General features: G+C 38.7%; 1 protein-coding gene across 10 annotated transcripts in view; it reads right to left on the bottom strand.

Annotated features, from left to right (window-relative positions):
* The window catches only part of KLHL13 (kelch like family member 13), an 87,317-nt gene that overhangs the window by 55,437 nt on the left and 11,180 nt on the right, over positions 1–20,700 (bottom strand). For 3 of the 10 annotated variants that reach the window (XM_029996817.2, XM_029996815.2, XM_029996810.2), the window contains one exon: positions 12,442–12,500. The exons of 1 other annotated variant lie outside the window; for it this stretch is intronic. In XM_029996817.2, coding sequence (XP_029852677.1) covers positions 12,442–12,461 — 20 coding nt within the window. In that variant the 5' untranslated portion in view covers positions 12,462–12,500. Of the gene's footprint in view, positions 1–3,387; positions 3,407–7,988; positions 8,059–8,883; positions 8,930–12,441; positions 12,501–12,631; positions 12,651–20,182; positions 20,286–20,700 lie in introns of those variants that run through there. 6 more of the 10 variants (XM_029996812.2, XM_029996816.2, XM_029996818.2 and 3 more) reach the window with 6 other exon arrangements.

The raw sequence follows: 20,700 nt of genomic DNA, 5'->3' as shown, positions 1-20,700 counted from the left end.
CACACCATACTGAGACCACATGTGACCAACACAAGTGTCCAACAAAGAAGCAGCTTGTCATCTCCTCAAAATAATCCACAGGATTTTTTCCAGTTGTTTCTTTTCTAACTTTAACTCTTACATGAATATATTCAAAAGACTTCATATGAAAATGCCAACATTCACATTTCAAATGAAAAGGTACTTCTAAAATATTCAAGTGCACATGCTTAAGAACAAAGTACATAAATTAATGGACCAAATGAGAAGGAGAGAAAATACTTGTAATGTTACTGCTATGGACAGAGAGAGACATGACTGCTAAATAAAATCATAGAGGGAAACTAGAGGGAAATAAGATAGAGCAAAGACGTACTGTTTGGGATTACTAGAGAGTGGAAGCTTTTGAAGATGGAGAGAACACACGTAACAACTCTGCTCTAAGGAAAGCTTTTAGAATTTTTTCTTCAAGTTTTACAGCATTATTCATTGAACAGCCATTCTTCATGCTAAGCAGAAACGTGACTGACCAAAACACTGCTAAAAGGCCCTTTGCATTCACTGAGTGACAGCAGTATATAAGAATTTCACTCATACAGAAGTCTGAAAAGTGAAACTTGAGAATGAATATGCTCAAGTCACCATAAACGCATCCAGCGGACAAAAGGCACTTGTGTGCCTGTTTGGAGGAGGAAAAAAAAAAAAAAAAAAAAAATGGCAGAAAATCTGTTGCTTCTAATTCAAGATCAAACAACTAGTGAAAAATCCCCCCGGAAGCAGAGTGCAGCATACTGATGAGCTGGATCATTCTTCAAGAACGATTTAGCTACTGCCAAAACATACCTTCAATAATTTAAACTGTTGTCCCATGAATTATCTGTTTAGACTGAGATCAAAGTACACAAGATCAGTCAATGAAACTACAGAAACAGCTCTATTAGATTTCTTTAGTTTAAATTTGCTGAAAAATAAGGTTGCTTAATGCCAATACAACCTTTGGAACAGAAATAATTGAGCATTCATTCTTAAGAAGAATGCTCAAAACAGTTCTTTAAATATATTAATCTAGTTAAATGAAAGGTTTAATGTCATTAACAATCAAAATTAAGAATGTAGAAGTCTTAAACAGCATTAACAGAAAACTGCTAGTCATGGACAATGCCATTTGATGCAGCAATATTTTCAACCACCTGCAAAGGAAAACAAATCCTACCAACACTGTTTCCCTACTGAAACACTCTCATTCATGCTGCTATATTTCATATAGCAGTGCAGAAAAGCACCCAACAGACCCATCACATCCTCAGAAAAAAATCAAATAAAACTAACATTCTTGGCACAATGAAGCTCCTTTACAAAGGAATGCCAGAAACTTTTGTACCAGCAGCTATTTCATTATAAACCTAAGGCAGCTAAGCTTGTTTCCATTTAAGCATGAAGTTCCTAATTCAACTACAAAAAGCATGAAAACTAGCAAAGATATAGTGTATATCTTAAAAGGTTTTCTACAGAAAGATACTGCGCTAGAAACATACTGATTTTTCTAGTTTCTTTGAAAGAATGAAACCAGTCACTCCAACAAATTAATCGGATCAGACAAAACTACCATTACAGGTGTGCAAAGTACAGCACAAAATAAAAATGTAAACAAGTCTATAGCTTCCTGAAATTAGGTTCAGTTAGTTAAAATATAATTGTTCCTTTATTAAGAACTTTATTTCAAGAAAGGAAGACACTGAAATAAGGTTGCTGGAATTTCTTCCAGGACAAAGTGATCATCTCTACTCTTGCCCTAAATCTGTGGTTCTTCTTTCTAAAAAAAGAATAAGCACAAAAAGATTAAATAGCAGGTAGACTGTAATCAAGAAAAACAGAATAGCTATTTCAGTATATTTTAAGACACAAATCCCTTTCGAGCCATATCAGAAACGTTTTTAGCACGCTGAAAGATTTGATAAGTAACTGTTATTGCCTCCTTGTTCTAAAATTGGTCTTTGGATACCTAAAAGCAGACGCAAGGGCAGCTGGATCAACTAAATCAGAAAAATCCACAGAAATCTTGGATTAGAGAACCATTTAAGACTAAAGCTGGATTTTTTTTCTGCTTTGTTTGAAAATAACACAGTCCATTATTTGAGAACAAATTAGCTTACAACTCACTAACTAGGTCCTTTTGTTTCTTAAAGTTATCTTCTAATTAGCTCTTCCAGAATTCCTCAGTTTTCCAGATGGGGAAAAAAAGCTTCCAGGCTGCCATCCTAAAAAAACCCCACTGACATCTCTGCAGGAATTCAGGCACTTGTGTGGCGGGTTGACCCTGGCTGAACACCAGGTGCCCACCAAAGCCGTTCTATCACTCCCCCCTCCTCAGCTGCACAGGGGAGAGAAAATATAACAAAGGGCTCGTAGGTTGAGATAAGGACAGGAAAGATCACTCACCAATTACCGTCACAGGCAAAACAGACTCAACTTGGGGAAAATTAACTCAATTTATTACCAATCAACCAGAGTAGGGTAATGAGAAATAAAACCAAATCTCAGAACACCTTCCCTCCACCCCTCCCTTCTTCCCGGGCACAACTTCACTCCCGGCTTCTCTACCTACCCCCGCAGTGGCGCAGGGGGACGGGGAATGGGGGTTACGGTCAGTTCATCACACGTTATTTCTGCCACTTCATCCTCCTCAAGGGCAGGACTCATCACACTCTTCCCCTGCTCCAGCGTGGGGTCCCTCCCACGGGAGACAGTCTTCCATGAACTTCTCCGACGTGGGTCCTTTCCACGGGCTGCGGTTCTTCACGAACTGCTCCAGCGTGGGGCCCTTCCACGGCGTGCAGTCCTTCAGGAGCACACTGCTCCAGCGTGGGTCCCCCACGGGGTCACAAGTCCTGCCAGCAAACCTGCTCCAGCGCAGGCTTCCCACAGGGTCACAGCCTCCTTCGGGCACCCACCTGCTCCGGCGTGGGGTCCTCCCCGGGCTGCAGGTGGAGATCTGCTCCACCGTGGACCTCCCTGGGCTGCAGGGGGACAGCCTGCCTCACCATGGTCTTCCCCACGGGCCACAGGGGAATCTCTGCTCCGGCGCCTGGAGCATCTCCTCCGCCTCCTTCTTCACTGACCTCGGGGTCTGCAGGGTTGTTTCTCTTACACGTTCTCACTCCTCTCTCCAGCTGCCGTTTCTGTGCCAGCTACAACTTTTTTTTCCTTCTTAAATATGTTCTCCCAGAGGCGCTACCACTATCGCTGGTGGGCTCTGCCTTGGCCGGTGGCAGGTCCATCTTAGAGCCGGCTGGTATTGGCTCTGTCGGACACAGGGGAAGCTTCCAGCAGCTTCTCACAGAAGGCAGCCCTGTAACCCCCCCTCTACCAAAACCTTGCTACACAAACCCAATACAACTTGCAAGATACCTGTCATGAAGCACTGCTGACACCTCCCCTCTGAGCACAGAATGATCCATGCCGCTCAGGTTAGTAACTCCCCTGTTGACCAAAGGAGATGAAATGTAATACGTAATTTTAGATAAGAGCAGACACACTGAAGTGTGCTTTACATGGTAGAACACATGAAGTTGCAGCAAATACCTGCCAAAGATCTGTGGAGTCCATATTTTGGTTTTGATAAGATAATTAGGTTTTTTGTTTGAAGAAATAAAAATGAGTCACAGAAAGCCACAAAGCAGATGAGCTACATTCTAAAATCTTAACAGGCACAACAGTATCTACATGCTGTCCATCTCCATACTACCTTTTGAGGTTTTTACAGAAATATGTCAAGGCTATTACCAGCATAAGAAAAAAAACTGACTCAAGAATAAATTCCATTAACTGAAAAGTCTGATGTTAAAAAAGGAAAAATTGTGACAATATAAAAAGTGCCAGTCTCAATGAAAAGCCTTTATTCCAATCTTCCGAAAACCTACTGCACACTAATTCTTTCTCCATGAATTTACTCTCTACTTCTCAGCTGTGTTGCCTGTATTTCTGCTACTCCCTTGACTACCATAAACTTCAATTAGTCTTCTTTTGGCCTGCAAAGACAGGATCTAATCTAGGATGCTAATTTCTAATTAACTTGTCATGTATTCATCTGTGCTTTATGAACACAAGGAGAACATCTAGGAGGAAGTATCATCATAGTATTCCGTTTCAATTCAAGGACCATTCACTGCTCCTCAACTGCTAAAAGTCTGAACAGAAATAATAGCAGACTTGATCCTAATTTGAAGCACAAACAGTAAATGAAATGAGAAAATTGAATTGTTCTTTTACTTAATTACTCATTTTTGTTCAACTTAGAGAAGAAAAAGTTTAGACGGATCTAATCACAGGTTTCCAATACCTAAAATGTAGTTGTAGAGAAGATGGAGGTACTCCCTTCACAAGGATGCACTTATCTTTTCCTTTTTTCTTCATTTAAAAAAAAAAAATTTTTTTGAAAATGTGTTACAAACTGAATTACTTTCCAATGAAAATCAGTATTACGCCACTTTTGTCACCACAAAGCATTCCAGACAATTAAAATATTCTGTATTAAAAAAAAAATAAAAAAATCACTGAACTTTACTAGTTGTTCTCTTTGCCAACAAAGCATCAAGAATGAAAATGAGATTCAAAAGTTGAACTAGGCCTTTAGACATTTTAATATTGTAAAGCTTTGGGTGAATGTGACAATATTTGTATCAAAATAATCTTTTCATTTCTTCTTTTCTACCCACATACTACTTCGAGTCTTCAGACATATCTACATTTATGCTTTTCATCTTGCCTGCAGTACTACATTGTTAGGGATGTGCAATTTTGCCTGACTGGTAATTTGTTTGCTGGGGGGAGTAAAGAAAGAGTGTTTTGTTTGAAGGATGTTTTCACTTGGCAAGAGATTGAAGATACAGGAAACACAAAGGGTGCTGTTTCTCTAAAGAACTTACACATTCAGGCTAGCAAGAGCCTTAAACAAATGTAGTTACATTGATAAATGACTTATCAATTTATGTTATCAAGTCAATTAGGATAAACTGCAAAAAAAGCTATCTTTCACAAGTGTGTGCTGCCTGTATAAAGTTACCATCAAATATACAACAATTTTTTCCAGAACTATTTCTCCAACATCTTCAAGATGCAACCTTTTCTCCCTCGTTATCTAGTCAGGTAAAATCCATCTTTCACAAAATTAAATTATCCTGGTTTCAGAAAAGCTCCACATTTCTTAAACCTTTGAAACTTCTGAAATGTCTTCCTGCGTTATCCCTTCAGACACGTTAATTTACTACAGTGCATCCATCCAATACTCCTGTTTCTCTCACCACATCAAGCATGAAAAGCTGCTTTCTAATGCCCTTCAGGGCTCAGCTTTGCTGCTTTTGCAACATTTGTTCCACTTAATTAGATCAACCTTTGGCAAACTGTCCAACAAGCACCTCTGTGTTTTCTTTCATGTGACCCCTTATGCACAAAGGTGCCTTAAAAAAAAGCAGCAATAATTTCTCCTTCAAAACAACCACCAAGTCGGCAATGATACATGGTACTTGACAGAGTGCTGATATGCTGCAACTTTCTTCTTAGTCACCCGGTTTGATTTTCCATAGATCCCCAACTGCACCTGCTCTCTCATTTTGCGCTCTGAGTTATAAGCACTTTGGATGAAAGATGTTTTATCTTTGTATACTAGCATTGCTTGTCAGGTGAGTATTCAAACAACATATTACCTAAGGAGAGCTTCTGCAAACTAGATATTGAGCTGTACTTTTCACAGCATTTTCACATACACATAAAATTAAGTAAAAGCATAGTATCTTCAAATTCAAAAGAATAAAAAAAATCTACACTTGTCACAGAATCAGTGATTCATATGGATGAAGTAAAAAATGAGAAATCTGCTTCATAAGAACGTTCATAAATTTCTTCAAATTTTTTTTTTATTATTTTTTATTTAAAACACAAGACTGCCTCCAGTAAGGTAGACTATCCACAAGCCTTTGCAGCAAGAACCAGGAGCTCAGGGTTGACATAGCACAGGTGAGCAATACAAGTGCAAGTAAGCACCAATTGTTGAAGTAGCACTTCACCTCCTGCAAACCCAGTACAAAATGTTGATTATCTTTGATCAAAAGCCACCCAAACTAAACATGACAAGAGGTGCAAGCTAATTGCCAAGCACTCTGCTGGCACGGTAGCAGAGACTCGGGCCTTTCCACTAGAGGCTATTCTGATCCAGCTGCAAGCACCCAGATGCAACATCTGTTGAGTCAGGGCTGCTTAGGAGCAAGCATTAAAGAGGGCATCAGACAAACATTTAAAAGAAATATTCCCCATGGATTTTTCTCTTTAATTGAAAAGACAATGTTCCTTGCTACGTTTGGGTTTGGTTTTTTTTAAATAAATAAATAAATCAACACACCATTTCCAAAACTATTCAGTTTTGTCTCCTTGAAGCAAAAGCAAGAGACCATCATTAAAAACAAAAGTTGTGTGAAACTGTCCAAGTCTAAAAATTTAAGGAAGCTTTACTACTAAAAACCAAACACACTTCATATTGTACACAGGAGTTCATTAAAATTCAGTAGTAGGCATATGCTAGATCAGTTCAGACTTCCTGAAATGCCATTTACAAGCAGTGTAATTTCAGGTAAGCCGCATACACTAAAAAGGAAGTGAGACTGTTTAACAGAACAGGATCCACTACACTGAACTCTGTAATACAAAACCATATTTAAAATCAGTGCAAGTAATTCTTGTTTTATGTAAACCATTCTACTGCAAAACTAGCTTGTACAGCACACAGAACACTTACATTAAACCAATGTAAACATCTGGCTTTGAAAAATATACTCTAACATGCAGGATGCAAGCTAGCAATGGAAACATTACCAATGTGCGGAGTCTAAAGCTCCAAAAGATATACTGCCTTGCCCTCATCTTCCTAAAACATTTGCCAAAACGGTCCAGAAGGATGCCTGCACCAAATCAGAATACAAACTGTTTCACTGCATACCTACAGCAACCTTTAATAAGACATACAGACAGCAGAATAAACCTCTAGAGCTTTTAACATGGGAAAAGAAAACCCTTTATACAATCGCTATCAAACCTATAATCTCAAAACCATTCAGCAATTTCAACCTCCGCATAACATTTGCAGGAACACAATCATGCTTCTGTGCTCCTGATCTAAAATGGGATTGTTTCATTGCCTAAGTACACTGGCATCTGTGCCCTAATGGATCTTGGCTCTCAAGTCAATCCACGTTTTGGCAGTTAGGGGCTTTCCGATTTGAACGCTAAGAGCGACAAGTCTGACAATACCCGAGTCATTGTTAAATTTCAAAGCAAACGCAGACTGGCATTTTATATAAAGATGTATGTAACTAAAGTTTAAAACCAGACCTGTCTGCTAATAGTCATTAAGTGACATGTAGAACAATACATAGCTGGAGCTCTCTTTTACTGAAACTCTAATCCACTAGTTTGTGTCTGCCACAAGTCATCAGAGGTTGCTCCTCTCTTTGTACGTTATTTCTAAAGTTTATCTATTTCAGATGAGCCTCTCTTTCCACACCAATGACCTTGAAGATGACACTGCCTCCGACCTCCACCTTGTGCCTAAACTAACACCTCAGCCCGCCTGCTGCACCTGTGTAGCCGACAACCTCATGGAGAGCAGAGACAGACAGCCCTTCCCCACCAACACTTCCCATCCTGTAGACCCCACAGATACGTCTCCCCAGACTGTAGTGGAAGGGGCACCTCCTGCCACACACATCCACCATTCCAGGCTGTATTTCAGGTTTTGGACAGTAAGCTGTGAAGAACCAGGCTGGTGAGTCCCACGTACCTAACCTGTGTTACAGGTGGCAGAAGGGTTCTCCCTTGCCCCCTTCACTCCCATTCTTCAATGCCTTTATTTTACTGCCAGCAAAGTTAGCTTTTACCTGAAGATTTCCAAGGACAAAAAAACTACCTTACTACACAGCATCACATCTTTCCCACAAACAGGGCAGGGACTGGAAACTCACCTGCTTCCACAAGTGGCTGCATGTGACACCAGGCCAGGGCACTGTGCAAGGACAGTCTCAACCCACTGCACTGAAAGTAAAGTAGCAGAAAGCAGAATTTTTGCAATGCTGAGGTGTGTGTATCGGAACATTGTTTTAAATGAAATATTTCTTTTGAATTGTAAGTCAGCTGATCAGCTGTTTCATCCCTGGATTTGCACAATGAACCAAACGTAAACTCTCACATATTTATGGCAAGATGAATCAAAATACTATGAAGCTTATTAGTTGGCCCAAAAACATCTAATCAATTTGATGTAGAAGTGTTCTTAAAACATTTGAGTCCTTACAGCTTTACCATATCTTCAGTACTCTGTTAAGGACTTGCATTTCACCTGCATTTTCCATCCCTCATAAAGCCTTTCTCCAATGTAAGTCACCTATGGCTACAACTTCAGCATATTAAAGCTCATTCATCACCACCTGTACTTAACTCCACACCGGTGAACTAAGACTCCATTGACAAAAGTTTGATTAGATAAGCATTGCACATTAAAAAAAAAAAAAAAAAAAAAAAACCACACAGAAACAATCCAGCAAATAAGAAAAACCTGTATTATCTCCAGGAAGATAACAGGACTCACGACATTTAGATCCCACTTTCTCCTCACTAGTGGTGAAAAAAATCCTGGTAAGAAACCAGCTGCTCACTGTCAGTTATTTTAAGAGCATAAAGCTTTATGTGTTACTAAGATCAGGGAAGGCCAACGGAACATATTAGTCCATTCAGGAGGAAACTGAATAGCTTAGATACAGCATGTCCCTTCAGTGTCCAACTTGTAACATACACCCCTAATCTACTGATTACTGAGGGCACAACTCAAGTACCTATTACTATTGCACAAATTTGACTTACTCAGACATGGGCAGATGTCAAGTAGAACAAGGCACCCTCATTCAGCCTGTCAGGAAAAAAAATCACCATAGGGAATGGGTGTGCATCTCTGTTTTGAAGTACATTATTTCTACAATTTTAAGTTAAACATCCAGTATACTTCGGAATTAGTATTTTTGAAGTTTATGAATGTAGGAGTCAATACTACTGAATGAAAAAGCTTTTATTGTACATTCTCGCTTTATTAGCAAATCCACTTTTTAACTTAATGAACTAAGTTGCGGTATATATTTTAAGCCCTTTAAAGCTTGCTGCTTGAACATTCAAAAGGTGAAACAGTTTTTCACTTTTAACCAGAAATACTGCACATCATAAGTGCATAGTAATAACCGTGATAAAAACAATAGTAACAGGTAAATAGCAATTTCCATTATACAACCCACAAACTTTATGTAACTGTATAAATACCACTCACAGAAAGAGGTATTACAGCACAGAGGTTAAAGCCAAGGTTATGAACGCATAGAACTGAGAAAAGAAACCAGTTCCTGCACCTCCACCCTGCAATAAGGACTAAACTCTATTCAATTCACAAGCTATCCCATTATATCTTACCCATATTCACCCTTGCAATAATCCCGTAAGAACTAATGAAACTAGCCAGATAAATATTACCTGTTATTGCAGCTACTAATGCTGACACAGAGGAGTCTTAATGTAGGCAAATCCAGAAACACTGTTCACGGTGGGTGTCACTGGCTGTAAGCCTTATCCGCTCTCTTAAGTATCAGAGCACAACCTGACCCAGCCATATGCTGAAGACCATGAAAAGCTGACTAGTATGCAACTAAAAGGTCCTCAACAGCAACCATGGGTACAAATTAAATGCTAGCCCCACTAAATAACTGTTGTCTATTTTTCACGGACCCTTTTCCAAAAATTACCACACCAAAATATAGTCAACATCTGTAAACACACTCAAAGAAAAATTTATGTATTATCAGTAACGGTGGCATCACTATGAAAATATTTTAAATTATGTAGACTGATACTTGGAACATTTATACCTCAACTATAATTTTTGTTAGAAAAAAAAGAGATCAATCAAGTTCCAATTTTATTAAGCTGATAATAACAAAGATTTCTTATTAAAAAAATAATGAAGTTATTTCTCAACTGCAAGTTTTTCCAAGCTCTGTAGAGTGATACCCAGCTGGCAAGTAAATACAACTGTACTTGTCTAACACACTGTAGCCTGTACAGATCAGATGGCCACACAACTTCTACTTCCTTCATTCACCCTTATACCTTCTAACAAGATAAAATAAGAGTTTAAAGAACTTTTTTTTTTTTAAAGGCTAAAGATTTTTAGTCATGAAGAAGCTCCTTTGTCCTAAGGAAGCAGCCTAGAAAGCTGAAACAAAAGAATATGAACCAAACCAAGTCTTTGGTCATACCCCCTCACCTCATTACTAACAGCAGAAATCTCTTGTTGAGTTTGGAGAATTTAAACAGGGACACTTTTAAGAACAGTGTCATCCATGAAGGAAGCAGCCTGAGGAAGTAGCAGACCCCTGAGCAGGTCCTACCTGACTTACTGGGTCAGAGGTGGGACTGCCAAAAGATGACTGTCTCGGGGCAGACCAGAGCAGTTCGAGGAGCTGCAGAAGGAAGTTCTGCCCCCAAGATCTAATCCAGGAACTCTGCTTGAGCCCTGACCAGAATCTGAAAACAAGGAGAACAATGTGGGCCATGACAGGAATCTAATAATCCACTATTCTGGTTACTCACAAAGGGTATCACAGAAGGTAACATTTTTATTTAAAATGTTAATTATTATTCTTAAAAGTTATATTATTATTAAATAATATTCCATATTATCAGTGCCACTCAGCCAACTGTGGCAAAGTCTTCATGGACTTTGGCCACAAGAGAGTGATCTCAAGATCATAGAGTAAATCAAATCAACACTATCTCCTAGTTAAGTCAGCTGGATCAGCACAAGGATTTCTCTTGCTGCTTCATAAAGAATCCAGCACCTGGCGAGGATGCTGTAATAAAGAAATCCTGAACTGGCAAGCAGAGCCTGGGAGAAGCCAAGGGAAAGATGACTACAAGCTAATATTATCTTGAAGCACATTTTCTCTTGACTGAAAGCAAGACAGACTACCAGCCACTATTTGCAGATGCCAAACCTCACCCCAGAATGAGGGAATTAATCATTAATGACAATTTTTTTAAAGTAGTTACTAAACTACAAATCACAAAACCGTATCTGTGAAAATACACAAAGGGCTCCAGGATGACAGAAGCCTAAAAACCATTTTAAAACCTTTTCCTTAGATAAAGGTAACAAAAAAGGCGAATCCCATGTAAGAACCCAAACTGCTTCCTACCTAGTACTTTAAGCGATTACTAGTTGTGGCAAGTTGACCCTGGCTGAACTATTATAATAAAAGGATATTTTTCAATTAAAAAAAGAACAGACTTTTCATGGTATAGCATTAATACTACAAATGCAAAAAAAAATTAGAAATCGAGGTGCCTGAGGTAACAGCAGTTATTCTAACTTGAGCTCTTTAGTGCCAAGAAAAGCACTGAAGTTGTCCACAAACGCACCGTTCTCCTAGATAATTATCATCAGAACAAAGCAGTAGCTCCAGAGTATCATACTTTAAAAAAAAAAGCTTGAATACTATAATGGAAAATCCTAAAATAACATGCTGCTTTAATTCTCAACTGTTACTACAAATTTGGCAAAAAAAAAAAAAAAAAAAAGAAACACTGGGACTAATTGCCCCAAAAGAAAGAGCTGGTTGATGAGTCTACAGCACTAGAAACATAGCATATTTATGGAGTCCATCTGACAAACAAGACATTGCATCACCTAATTGTGATCATAAAAAAAATGACCTTGTTTCCACAAAATTAAATCCTTTAAGTACTTATTTAGATACAGTTATATTCTGTCATAGACGTTCTTCCTTTCCTGTAATATTTTGGGAGCATAGTTTACCTGCATGCTCCCAGAGTATTGTTGTGTTCCAGCAGACAGGACTGAAAACTTTCAGGAAAGCTTCTGTTAACTGCTACTATTCCCATCTTCATTACAGCAAATATATCAGACTTCCAATCAGAATTGGACAAGGACAATAAAGTGTGAATAACCTGTCATGTAGACTAGGTAGTGCCTGTAAGCTTGACAGAAGGACTTCTGGTTAAGTACTGAGTTAACCCTGCTAAAGGTTACCCACATACGCAATGTCACCGGTTTTTAACTGATGTCTAGAACACATTCAGCAGTCAACAGTAAAAGCCTTTGGTAGACTGATCACTATAGAAAAGTTCGGCATCATGGTTAATCATTTATGAAACCATACATATTCTATTCTCTGTCTTCAGGCTCTTTATTGTAACAATCAGCTTTGTCTATGGTTTCCATGAAGGGCTCTATATTCACAGCTTTCCAGAATCAAATGAAACTGTTAGGCAAATGGCACAGTTATTCTAAGTTGAGGTGGGGGATTTAATTCCCACATTAGCATTTTGGGCTTTTTAGAAAACACGTCAGTTACTCACAAAGTGTCTCTCCACATCATCTCTGATAAGCGGAAATATCTCCTCTGTTCTTCATGCACCTGTAGTCAAACAGAAAAGAATTGAAGCAGAGTCACAGACAGACATCCCAAAATAGCATCTGCCTCTCAGATCCCATGGATTTTCACAAAACAAACCAAGATTCATTCTAAACATTCACACACAATATGACCTTTTTCCCCACTTCACTGACTTTCTCCAGTAAAATTACAGATATGACAGAGCACAAAAGAAAGAGAACTGCTTCTTGTTTGCATGTATTACCCTGCTCTTTGCTGTGGAAACAAGGATGAATTATGAAAACTAATCAAGTGAACAGAGAGAGCACATGCCCTAGATTTTTCAAATAATCTCTTGGTTTAACCCAGTTGTTCCTGAGCCTGCCTATCCCATGAACAATTTACTACAACGGAAGCTGTGACTCATTAAAGCCACCTTTTATTTTAAGAGGGAGAGAAACAGCTCAAATTATTTATGTGCAAGACGTAATCACATTAATTTGTACAGAAGAAGCCAAAATTTTAATGAGTTCCATTTTTAAGATCAAATATGGTTGATAAAAACTCCTTGTTCAATTTTTTTTATGTCTCAATATGATATCTTACAGCCATTAACCAAAACGAAAGACTGCAGACTATATTCAAGTTTGTGAACTCGTACTTCCACTTGAAGGGACAGTGAAAAAGTTGGAACATTTCAATTTGCTGACATCATTTAGCAGCAAGCATTGCAAAATATAAACTAAGCAATATCCCTGAAAAAAGCCACACTTCTGATTTTTGGTCTTGTATATATTTTACATTGATAAACATAAGTGAATGATAAAAAATTAGTAGCTGTATGAATTAGATATTTCTTTAAAGCAATCTACTATTAATTCACAGCCCAAAGCAGTAATTCCTATTTCTTAATTAATACTTTTAACATACAAAAATAAATTAGTATTTTTAGATATGGTCACAAAACAGTAAATCTGTGTAACAGATTTGAAATAACAGGTCAGTTTATACGTAACAGAAAACGGAAACTTCTGCAAATCATCCTATCCCCTCCAATTGCTCCATACCATTACAAATAAAATTCCGACTTCAGAAAGTAGGTCACAAGAATGCTAATTTAGGAGCCTGCCTAAAATTTTATTTTGTTAAAACAGATTTAGACATTTAGTGGAAGGAAACTGCACACAATATTTGTTAGCATGAATTAGAAATTCAGTGTGTGCTTTGCAATACTTTAAGTGTGCCATAACAGAGAGACAGCATCAAACAGAATTGCTTAACAGCATCTAACTTGCCTACTCCCTCCCACTGATGCTAGAGCAGCTGGTAGAATAAGGTGGTTCTTAACTCCTAGTGTTCCTGCACTTTGGGACATCCTCTCATTTCAAATAAACTTCAGGTTTTCCTCTATTAAAGAAATCTGCTGAGTAAATAGGGTATGTTTTATCTATCCTACATCATAAAACTAACATGTTCAAAAAGTACCACGTAAATCTGAACTGCTTTCCCATCATCATACTTGGAAATAGTTATTTGCAAAGTCCTACGTGATGTGCAGTGTGGTTAGCGTAGTTAGGATGGATACCGTAGTCTCAATCCTTGTTTTACCATCCTGTGGGCATTGCTCAGGCTTCTCTGATGAGGGGAATACACTACACACCAGTGTGAAGGGATTAAAAGACAGGTGGCCCTCAACTTCGCAAAACTCTAAGGTTGGGATTAAATTAATTCTAAGAAATAAATGAAGTTGGCCTCTTCTTGAGCAAGCATACACTACAGATGAGTTTGTGTAGATAGTTAAGCATCTTCTTTCCATACACCTGCTCAGTGAGGTCAAAACCATGTTCCTTTGATGTGGTCTTTATTAGGGTTGTTTATCTGTATATATCAACTATACTGCTCACTCCAGCTTGCTTAAACATTGGGAAGAAAACCTGATCTTTCAATTATTAACTACAAAAAAAAAGTTGTGGTTTTTTTTTTAAATCCTTCCATTTTACACGATTTCCCTAAACAGGTCACTCCAAGTCAACTTAGCTGCAAGTTTGTAAAAGTTTTTGGAGAAGTAAGTAGTACACAGTAAATTTGTGCTGTACCCAACAAAACTAGACCTGAATTCCTGAAAAGATCAGTTTCAGCTTCTTCCAGAGGCTGTTTAACACATTAGACTGGCCAAACTATTTACATACAGTCAGTACTACTTCTAATAAATTTAACCCTGTTGCCTAGTTTTAAATAAAAAGCTATTAGAGTGACTTCAAAAATGAAATCCCTTCTACCTGTATATCTCCGCCCCTCATTTGAAGGTTTCTCTGGGGTGAGGTTTTAGCAGAACAGCTTATGTTATCTGCTCACATTACTCGGCTTGTGAAAGCAAGCTGAGCCAATTATACTGCCAGGTGAAAGCTGAATTTTTTCTTTTTTTAAAATTTGGGGCATTTTTTTTAAAACCACTGCTGATGGGACAAAAGAAACTACCTCTTTGGAGCTGCGTGGCTGGCTTGCAGTAGAAAATCACGAGAAATGCTACAGGTTTGGGTTGTTGTTTTTTTCCCTGTACACAGAAGAAAACTAAAGATTATAAGAATGAATAGTGCAGGATGGGCAAGCTGATGTACACAAGTTCTAAAACTGGCAGCTGATGGATTTTCTTCCAACAAATTACAAAATTCAGCAAGTGCATGAGGAATATTTACCAAGTGTCATTACCACAGAAATTCAGATAATTCAAATTCCATGTTAAAAATAAAATTTTTAATAGAAAAGTGTTAGCTAATTTTCAACTTTAACAATAGAGCTGCTATCAACTTTTCCATCCTCACTGTTGATTCTACATGCCCAACACACAAATATGAAAAATTCACACTTCCACTTAAAACTTTACAGCTACTCACTATGTCCCCAGAAAGGACAAATCTGCTCACCAGCACTAATTTGCCCCCCCCCCCCCGCCAGGAGCTGGGGGCTGAATTTCTCACTGCTGTGCTAGCTCCTCAGATCTCTTTGGTTTGTGGTGTTTGCTTTTGTTGCTGCTGTTATAGTTTGCCGTCCTTCTTTCAGATATGCAAAAGCAAGTACATATATGTACTTATGAATAATGATTAATTTCCTATATGACCCATTATATTTGTTTTAACAACCTTCAGCATGAATTTAGGAAGACAATTTAAAAGGGGTGTCGTTAAGACCCATGTAAAATTCATTAGCATTTCTAATTCCAGCTCCATAAAATAAATAAAAACATCACATGTTGGTCATATGCCAGTGCACACAACTCACATAGCAGACACCCTGTGAAACTAACTTATTTTTATGCCTATATTTCATCTTCTATCAGAATGCTCTAGATATTTCAGAGTTGATAGACAATGCACATGGCTTACGTAGGTTACTTGTATCAGTTACAGTCAGCTCTTCAGAAATGGTACAAGACATGTCAGAGAGTATACAATAAAGTGTGCAGGGCAGTCTAGGATGCCATTAAATGAACAAGCGCACGCATCCTCAGTGGCAAACATACGAGCTTAGAGTGAACATGAAAAACACACTTGTCTGGTCAGAGGACAGACATCACCAAACACATCATTTCTACAGAAGGCAAGTTCTTTTCAAATGATGCTCAGAAATCACAAAGCCCGAAGACACTGTGATTTAGGCTGACCTACAACATTAACACAGTCCTTTCTCTAGCACAGTAGCCAATGAAAATTAACACCATAACAAAACAGAACTGCTGAAGAACAGACTGTTGACTAAATCCACAGGGAGCAAGAGGCTAAATTCTAGCCTGGGAACATTAATGAAGGGCACAGTTCCGCATTACACTTAGTTTGACCTAACTTCCTCTTGCCTACCTTGTGGTGAACCTAACAAACCAACCAGCTGCACAATTCAACAGAAAAGGGCTGTCGGAGGGCAAGCAGCACCCAGCACAGCTCACGCTGCCTCCCATCAGACAGGCGAGGCGATCCCACTCACCTGGTGGCAGCCGCACATCCCCAGCACCCACTGAGCAACCGTGCAAAGAGCAGAAGAAAGCAGCGTTGTCCCTTCTAGCAGCAGCCCATTAAATCTGACATTGAACTATACTCTTAAAAGAACTGCCTCAATCTCTAAATAAGAAGTAATAAGAGAATGTCTCTCAATACAGATAAGTAGATGCCTAAAAAGGCATTTTTGTCTTAAAAGCAGGATGTAGAACAGCCTGATGTAGGCAGTTTTCAGTGTGAACTTTGTACACATTTCTGGACATGAGCATAGCCTCCCAGTTTTTGTAACAGGTATCAGAGTTGCATTACCTGAGAGCAGCATTAACATATATCAAATATCACCTGATAATCAATAATTAACAAGTAGAATCATTACTATTTTCCACCTTCAAACTAGAATTATATAAATATTTAAACATTTTCAATAAAAATCAAGTCCACGCACAAAAGAAACCCCTGTCTTACACTGCAGAATATACAACCGAAGCTATCAATTTGCTTCAGTCAACCAAGGTACTGCATTTTGAAAAAAACTCATAAAGGAAGCCAATAAACTGTTGAATTACAACCCTAGGTAGCAGAACAGATCTTATCCTAATGAAAATTTAGTAATTGTATTAAGTGACGAAGTTTTACCCACCAAAAGCAATGCCACCATGCTCATTAACAGCAATTACATAATGTCCTTTGTTAATGTACTTTTAAAATATGTTCAATAAAAATTTTATTCAACCTATTTTAGGAACACAAAATAAATGAAGCTTCAGCATGTTCACACAAGCTTAGAAGTCTTCAGTAATATTTTATGTATAAAAACAAGCTTCTCAGTATAGTATTTCACCCGTATAGCAAGTCAAAACAGTTCTCTGAAGAAGATCGAGAACCATTACTACACTGGTTATAAATCAAATCCAAGTAAAACACCTGCAGTTTAAAATGGCACCATAGGCAGCAGGAAAATGCTATGCCACATCAGATGCTCCTATATTACACTCTCAAAATCGGGAGCTTCAGCAATTACAGCATAGTGTAATCCAACCCCAGGGAAAGAATGGACTTTTCTCCCATTAGGCTGAGCCCTAACAAGATCAGCTCCACACACAGCAATCCCAGCCTGGGAACAAAGGAGAGGGGGACAAGGAGGACGCTGCAGATAACACACAGCAGTGAGTTTAAGGTGCCAGCACAGGGAGAGGACAAGGAGGCAGCACAGACCAGTGTCCCAAAACACAGGAAAGCGCAAGTGAGACAAGCGAGCTCCCTGTCAGAGACATGCAGACCTGTCAGGTTAGTAACTCTCCTGAGTTCACGTCGGCTTTGTTGCTTGGACAGCACTACTGCTCTGTCTCTTCTGCCCTTGGCCCAAACATCTGCACCATCTCTTCATCCACAGCTGCAGCTCCAAGCACCATTCAGAGCTGTGCATGGCACCCAGATGGTCTGGCAGTGGCAGCTGTCTAAAATGCTGTTGTCGTCCCACTGCTATCCCTACACCCACAATCTGGAGCAGGTCCCTCCCGATGACAATGCCTATACTCCTGTTTGTCTGTGCCCAGACTATAAAGCAAGCATCTTCCATGCAACTCCTCTATTAAAGGCAACATGGGCTTCTGCCTCCGTGTTATGACTGGAGGAAGGTTTTTAATCATTATCTCTCAAGAGCCCTGAAAGTAGAGAGTCATGATTCTTAGCCTACATGGATTGCTTCTATTTGTCAGGAGCTCCATTCTGGGGAGTGTATGCCACAGATTTAGAGGCATCAACTGCTCTGGAAGGGCTAGTGAAAAGGCCAGTTCACACCAGACTGAAAACAAGTGGTAACAACAGAAGGTGAAATCCTGTGAAGCTTTCTAGTAAAATAATGAACACTTCAGTAGACTGAAATCTTCCAGTCTTCGAAAGTGACTTTTGGATAGCCAGCATACATTATCTGACAACAAAAGCCAAAAAGCTCAGAGCATTGAAGCCCCCTTTCCCATTTTCTGCTGTAAAAACTTTTGGCACCCCTCTCCTATATCACACACCAGCGTATCAGAGCCACCTGCTTCACTGAGAAATTAAATCCATGGTATTTCCTTAAGCTACCATTCAAATATCCATGTGACAAGCCACCTTGGAATCACTTTCCATTAAACACTGAGCCTTCCCACCTGCTGTTACTTTCATCGGCCATGTCCTTTACCTGCAGGCTTCATCTAAACCACATCCTTGGAAAAAAAAAAATCTACATACGCAAATAAAGGCCTGGGAAAAATGCTTCTGGATCAAGTCAGTCCGCATGACTTCAAACGCCAATCACCATCAGCAAGCTTACTAATTTTGGAGTGCTGTTAATGGGTGAAGGTGGAAGCTAAGGGAACACCAAGCTGGAGATCAACTTAAAGGCATTAGTTTTCCCTTGTTTTCTAACAGCTATTTTGAGCATACCTTAAAAAGACACAACCACTGAACTGACAATTCAGGAAACAGTAGGTCATAAGGCTATCCAGAGCACAACATAGCACACACCACTCAGTGGCTTATCATAAGCCAAACAAATGACATGAGAGTTGATTAAGACGTGTTTCACATGTTGATAATTTAGCTTATTACTTAGTAGCGTGTGGACATTTTCTAACACTACAGTATTAATAGCCAAGATGAGATTTGGATTTCTAATGCTACTTGTCCTAGAAATGGACATTAAGAACCTCCCAAACACGAGGACCTTGAACACCAGTACAACAGTCTAGCTCTTTTGGTTCCAATAACCAGCTCAAAAGAAGAGCCAGAGAAGTCACACAACTTTTAGATAACTGATTGGCAGGGAACAAAAAACCCAAGATCATTCTAGATGTCCCAACTTGGACCAAGAATCATTTCCATCCTTAAAATTCCTTTTAACTACACTGTATATGCATGATTATTCTCTGACATTACAGACATTTGTTCTCAACTCCACAAGAAATCACAAGGTTTTGTCAGAGCAAACCTGTGAACAGCAAAGTTCCCTGACTTACCTTTCAAACAGTGACGCTTACTAAATAGGACAGTTCAAAATGCATGAATGTTTTACCTCTGAGCAGCACAGCTTAAATAGTTAGCTCAGTCTATCCATGATGAGAAAAAGTAAACTGAAGCTTTAGCTGCATTCTGGTAAGATTTCAAAACTATTTAATAATCTACAAATACATACATTTATCTTTTTCAGCTAAGCTGAACAAATTTCTTAAAAAGCTGAAAGCATTCAGTCTTAACAGTATCTCCTTGTGTTACATACACTACTTCGTACAAGGAACTAAACAGCTTCCTGTGTCTTTATCAATTGTTCTAATAAATGACCTACTGCTACATAATTTGATCCACAGCAATTTAACAATTACAGTATTTTCTTCAAAGAAGAGTTCTGAGATTTTCAAGATATTAACAGTGCCTAACTTTTCAAGTATATCAACCAGCTTTTGAAAGCCCTGGGTAGAACGCTGCTCCCATGGAAGAATTAAACATGACATGGTCAGAGAGTTCTACAAGAGAAAATGAAGTATTTTTAATTTGAACATTTGCATGTTAAGCATTTAAACTTCTTTGAAGAGTTTAGATACAAGAGTTTCCAAGAGCTTCTCATTTCCAGTTGACTATATCCAAATCATGATATTTAACAATACAAAAGCCTTCTAATTTCTGTCCCCGTGAAGGCTGACAAATAGCATCAATAGCGTCTGCTGAATATTTACACTTTACAAGCACGCTACTCACCCACACAGTCTCTCATAAGTCATCTATTTTGTACTGGGAAAATTAATCAGAATAATTTTCAGTGCATCAGTTTAAGGATGCCTCCTGCAACATCTGGAAAAGGCTATATAAAGAATACAGAGCATGTACATACATAAATATTTATGTATCACAGAGCATGTACATACATAAATATTTATGTATCCTTCAAACTAGAAAGTTTCAAGCTACCAAGAACACAAAAATATCTGAGTATTTTGATCAACACTCAGTATCTTTCAAGGTGCCTGCTTTCTTGGATGCATAAACCATTTAATCAACATCTATTAAATGCCAAGTTTCATACAAGGAAAACACCACACACAAGCCAGATATGAAAGGTCAGACTGAAGACCTATTTAGCCAAGCTACCTGACTAACAGCAGCCAATTCAGGAGTGACGCCAGTAACATGACACTGCACTCCGATAGCTTCCCTCAGCCAGCGTTTTAGCGACTTCCCACAAACTGCATCCAGAACATAGTCTTTACAACTCCACA

This window comes from Aquila chrysaetos, chromosome 21 (assembly GCF_900496995.4).
Source record: "Aquila chrysaetos chrysaetos chromosome 21, bAquChr1.4, whole genome shotgun sequence".
NCBI classification, from domain to species: Eukaryota; Metazoa; Chordata; class Aves; order Accipitriformes; family Accipitridae; genus Aquila; species Aquila chrysaetos.
This window is presented reverse-complemented; position numbering and strand designations above follow the sequence as displayed.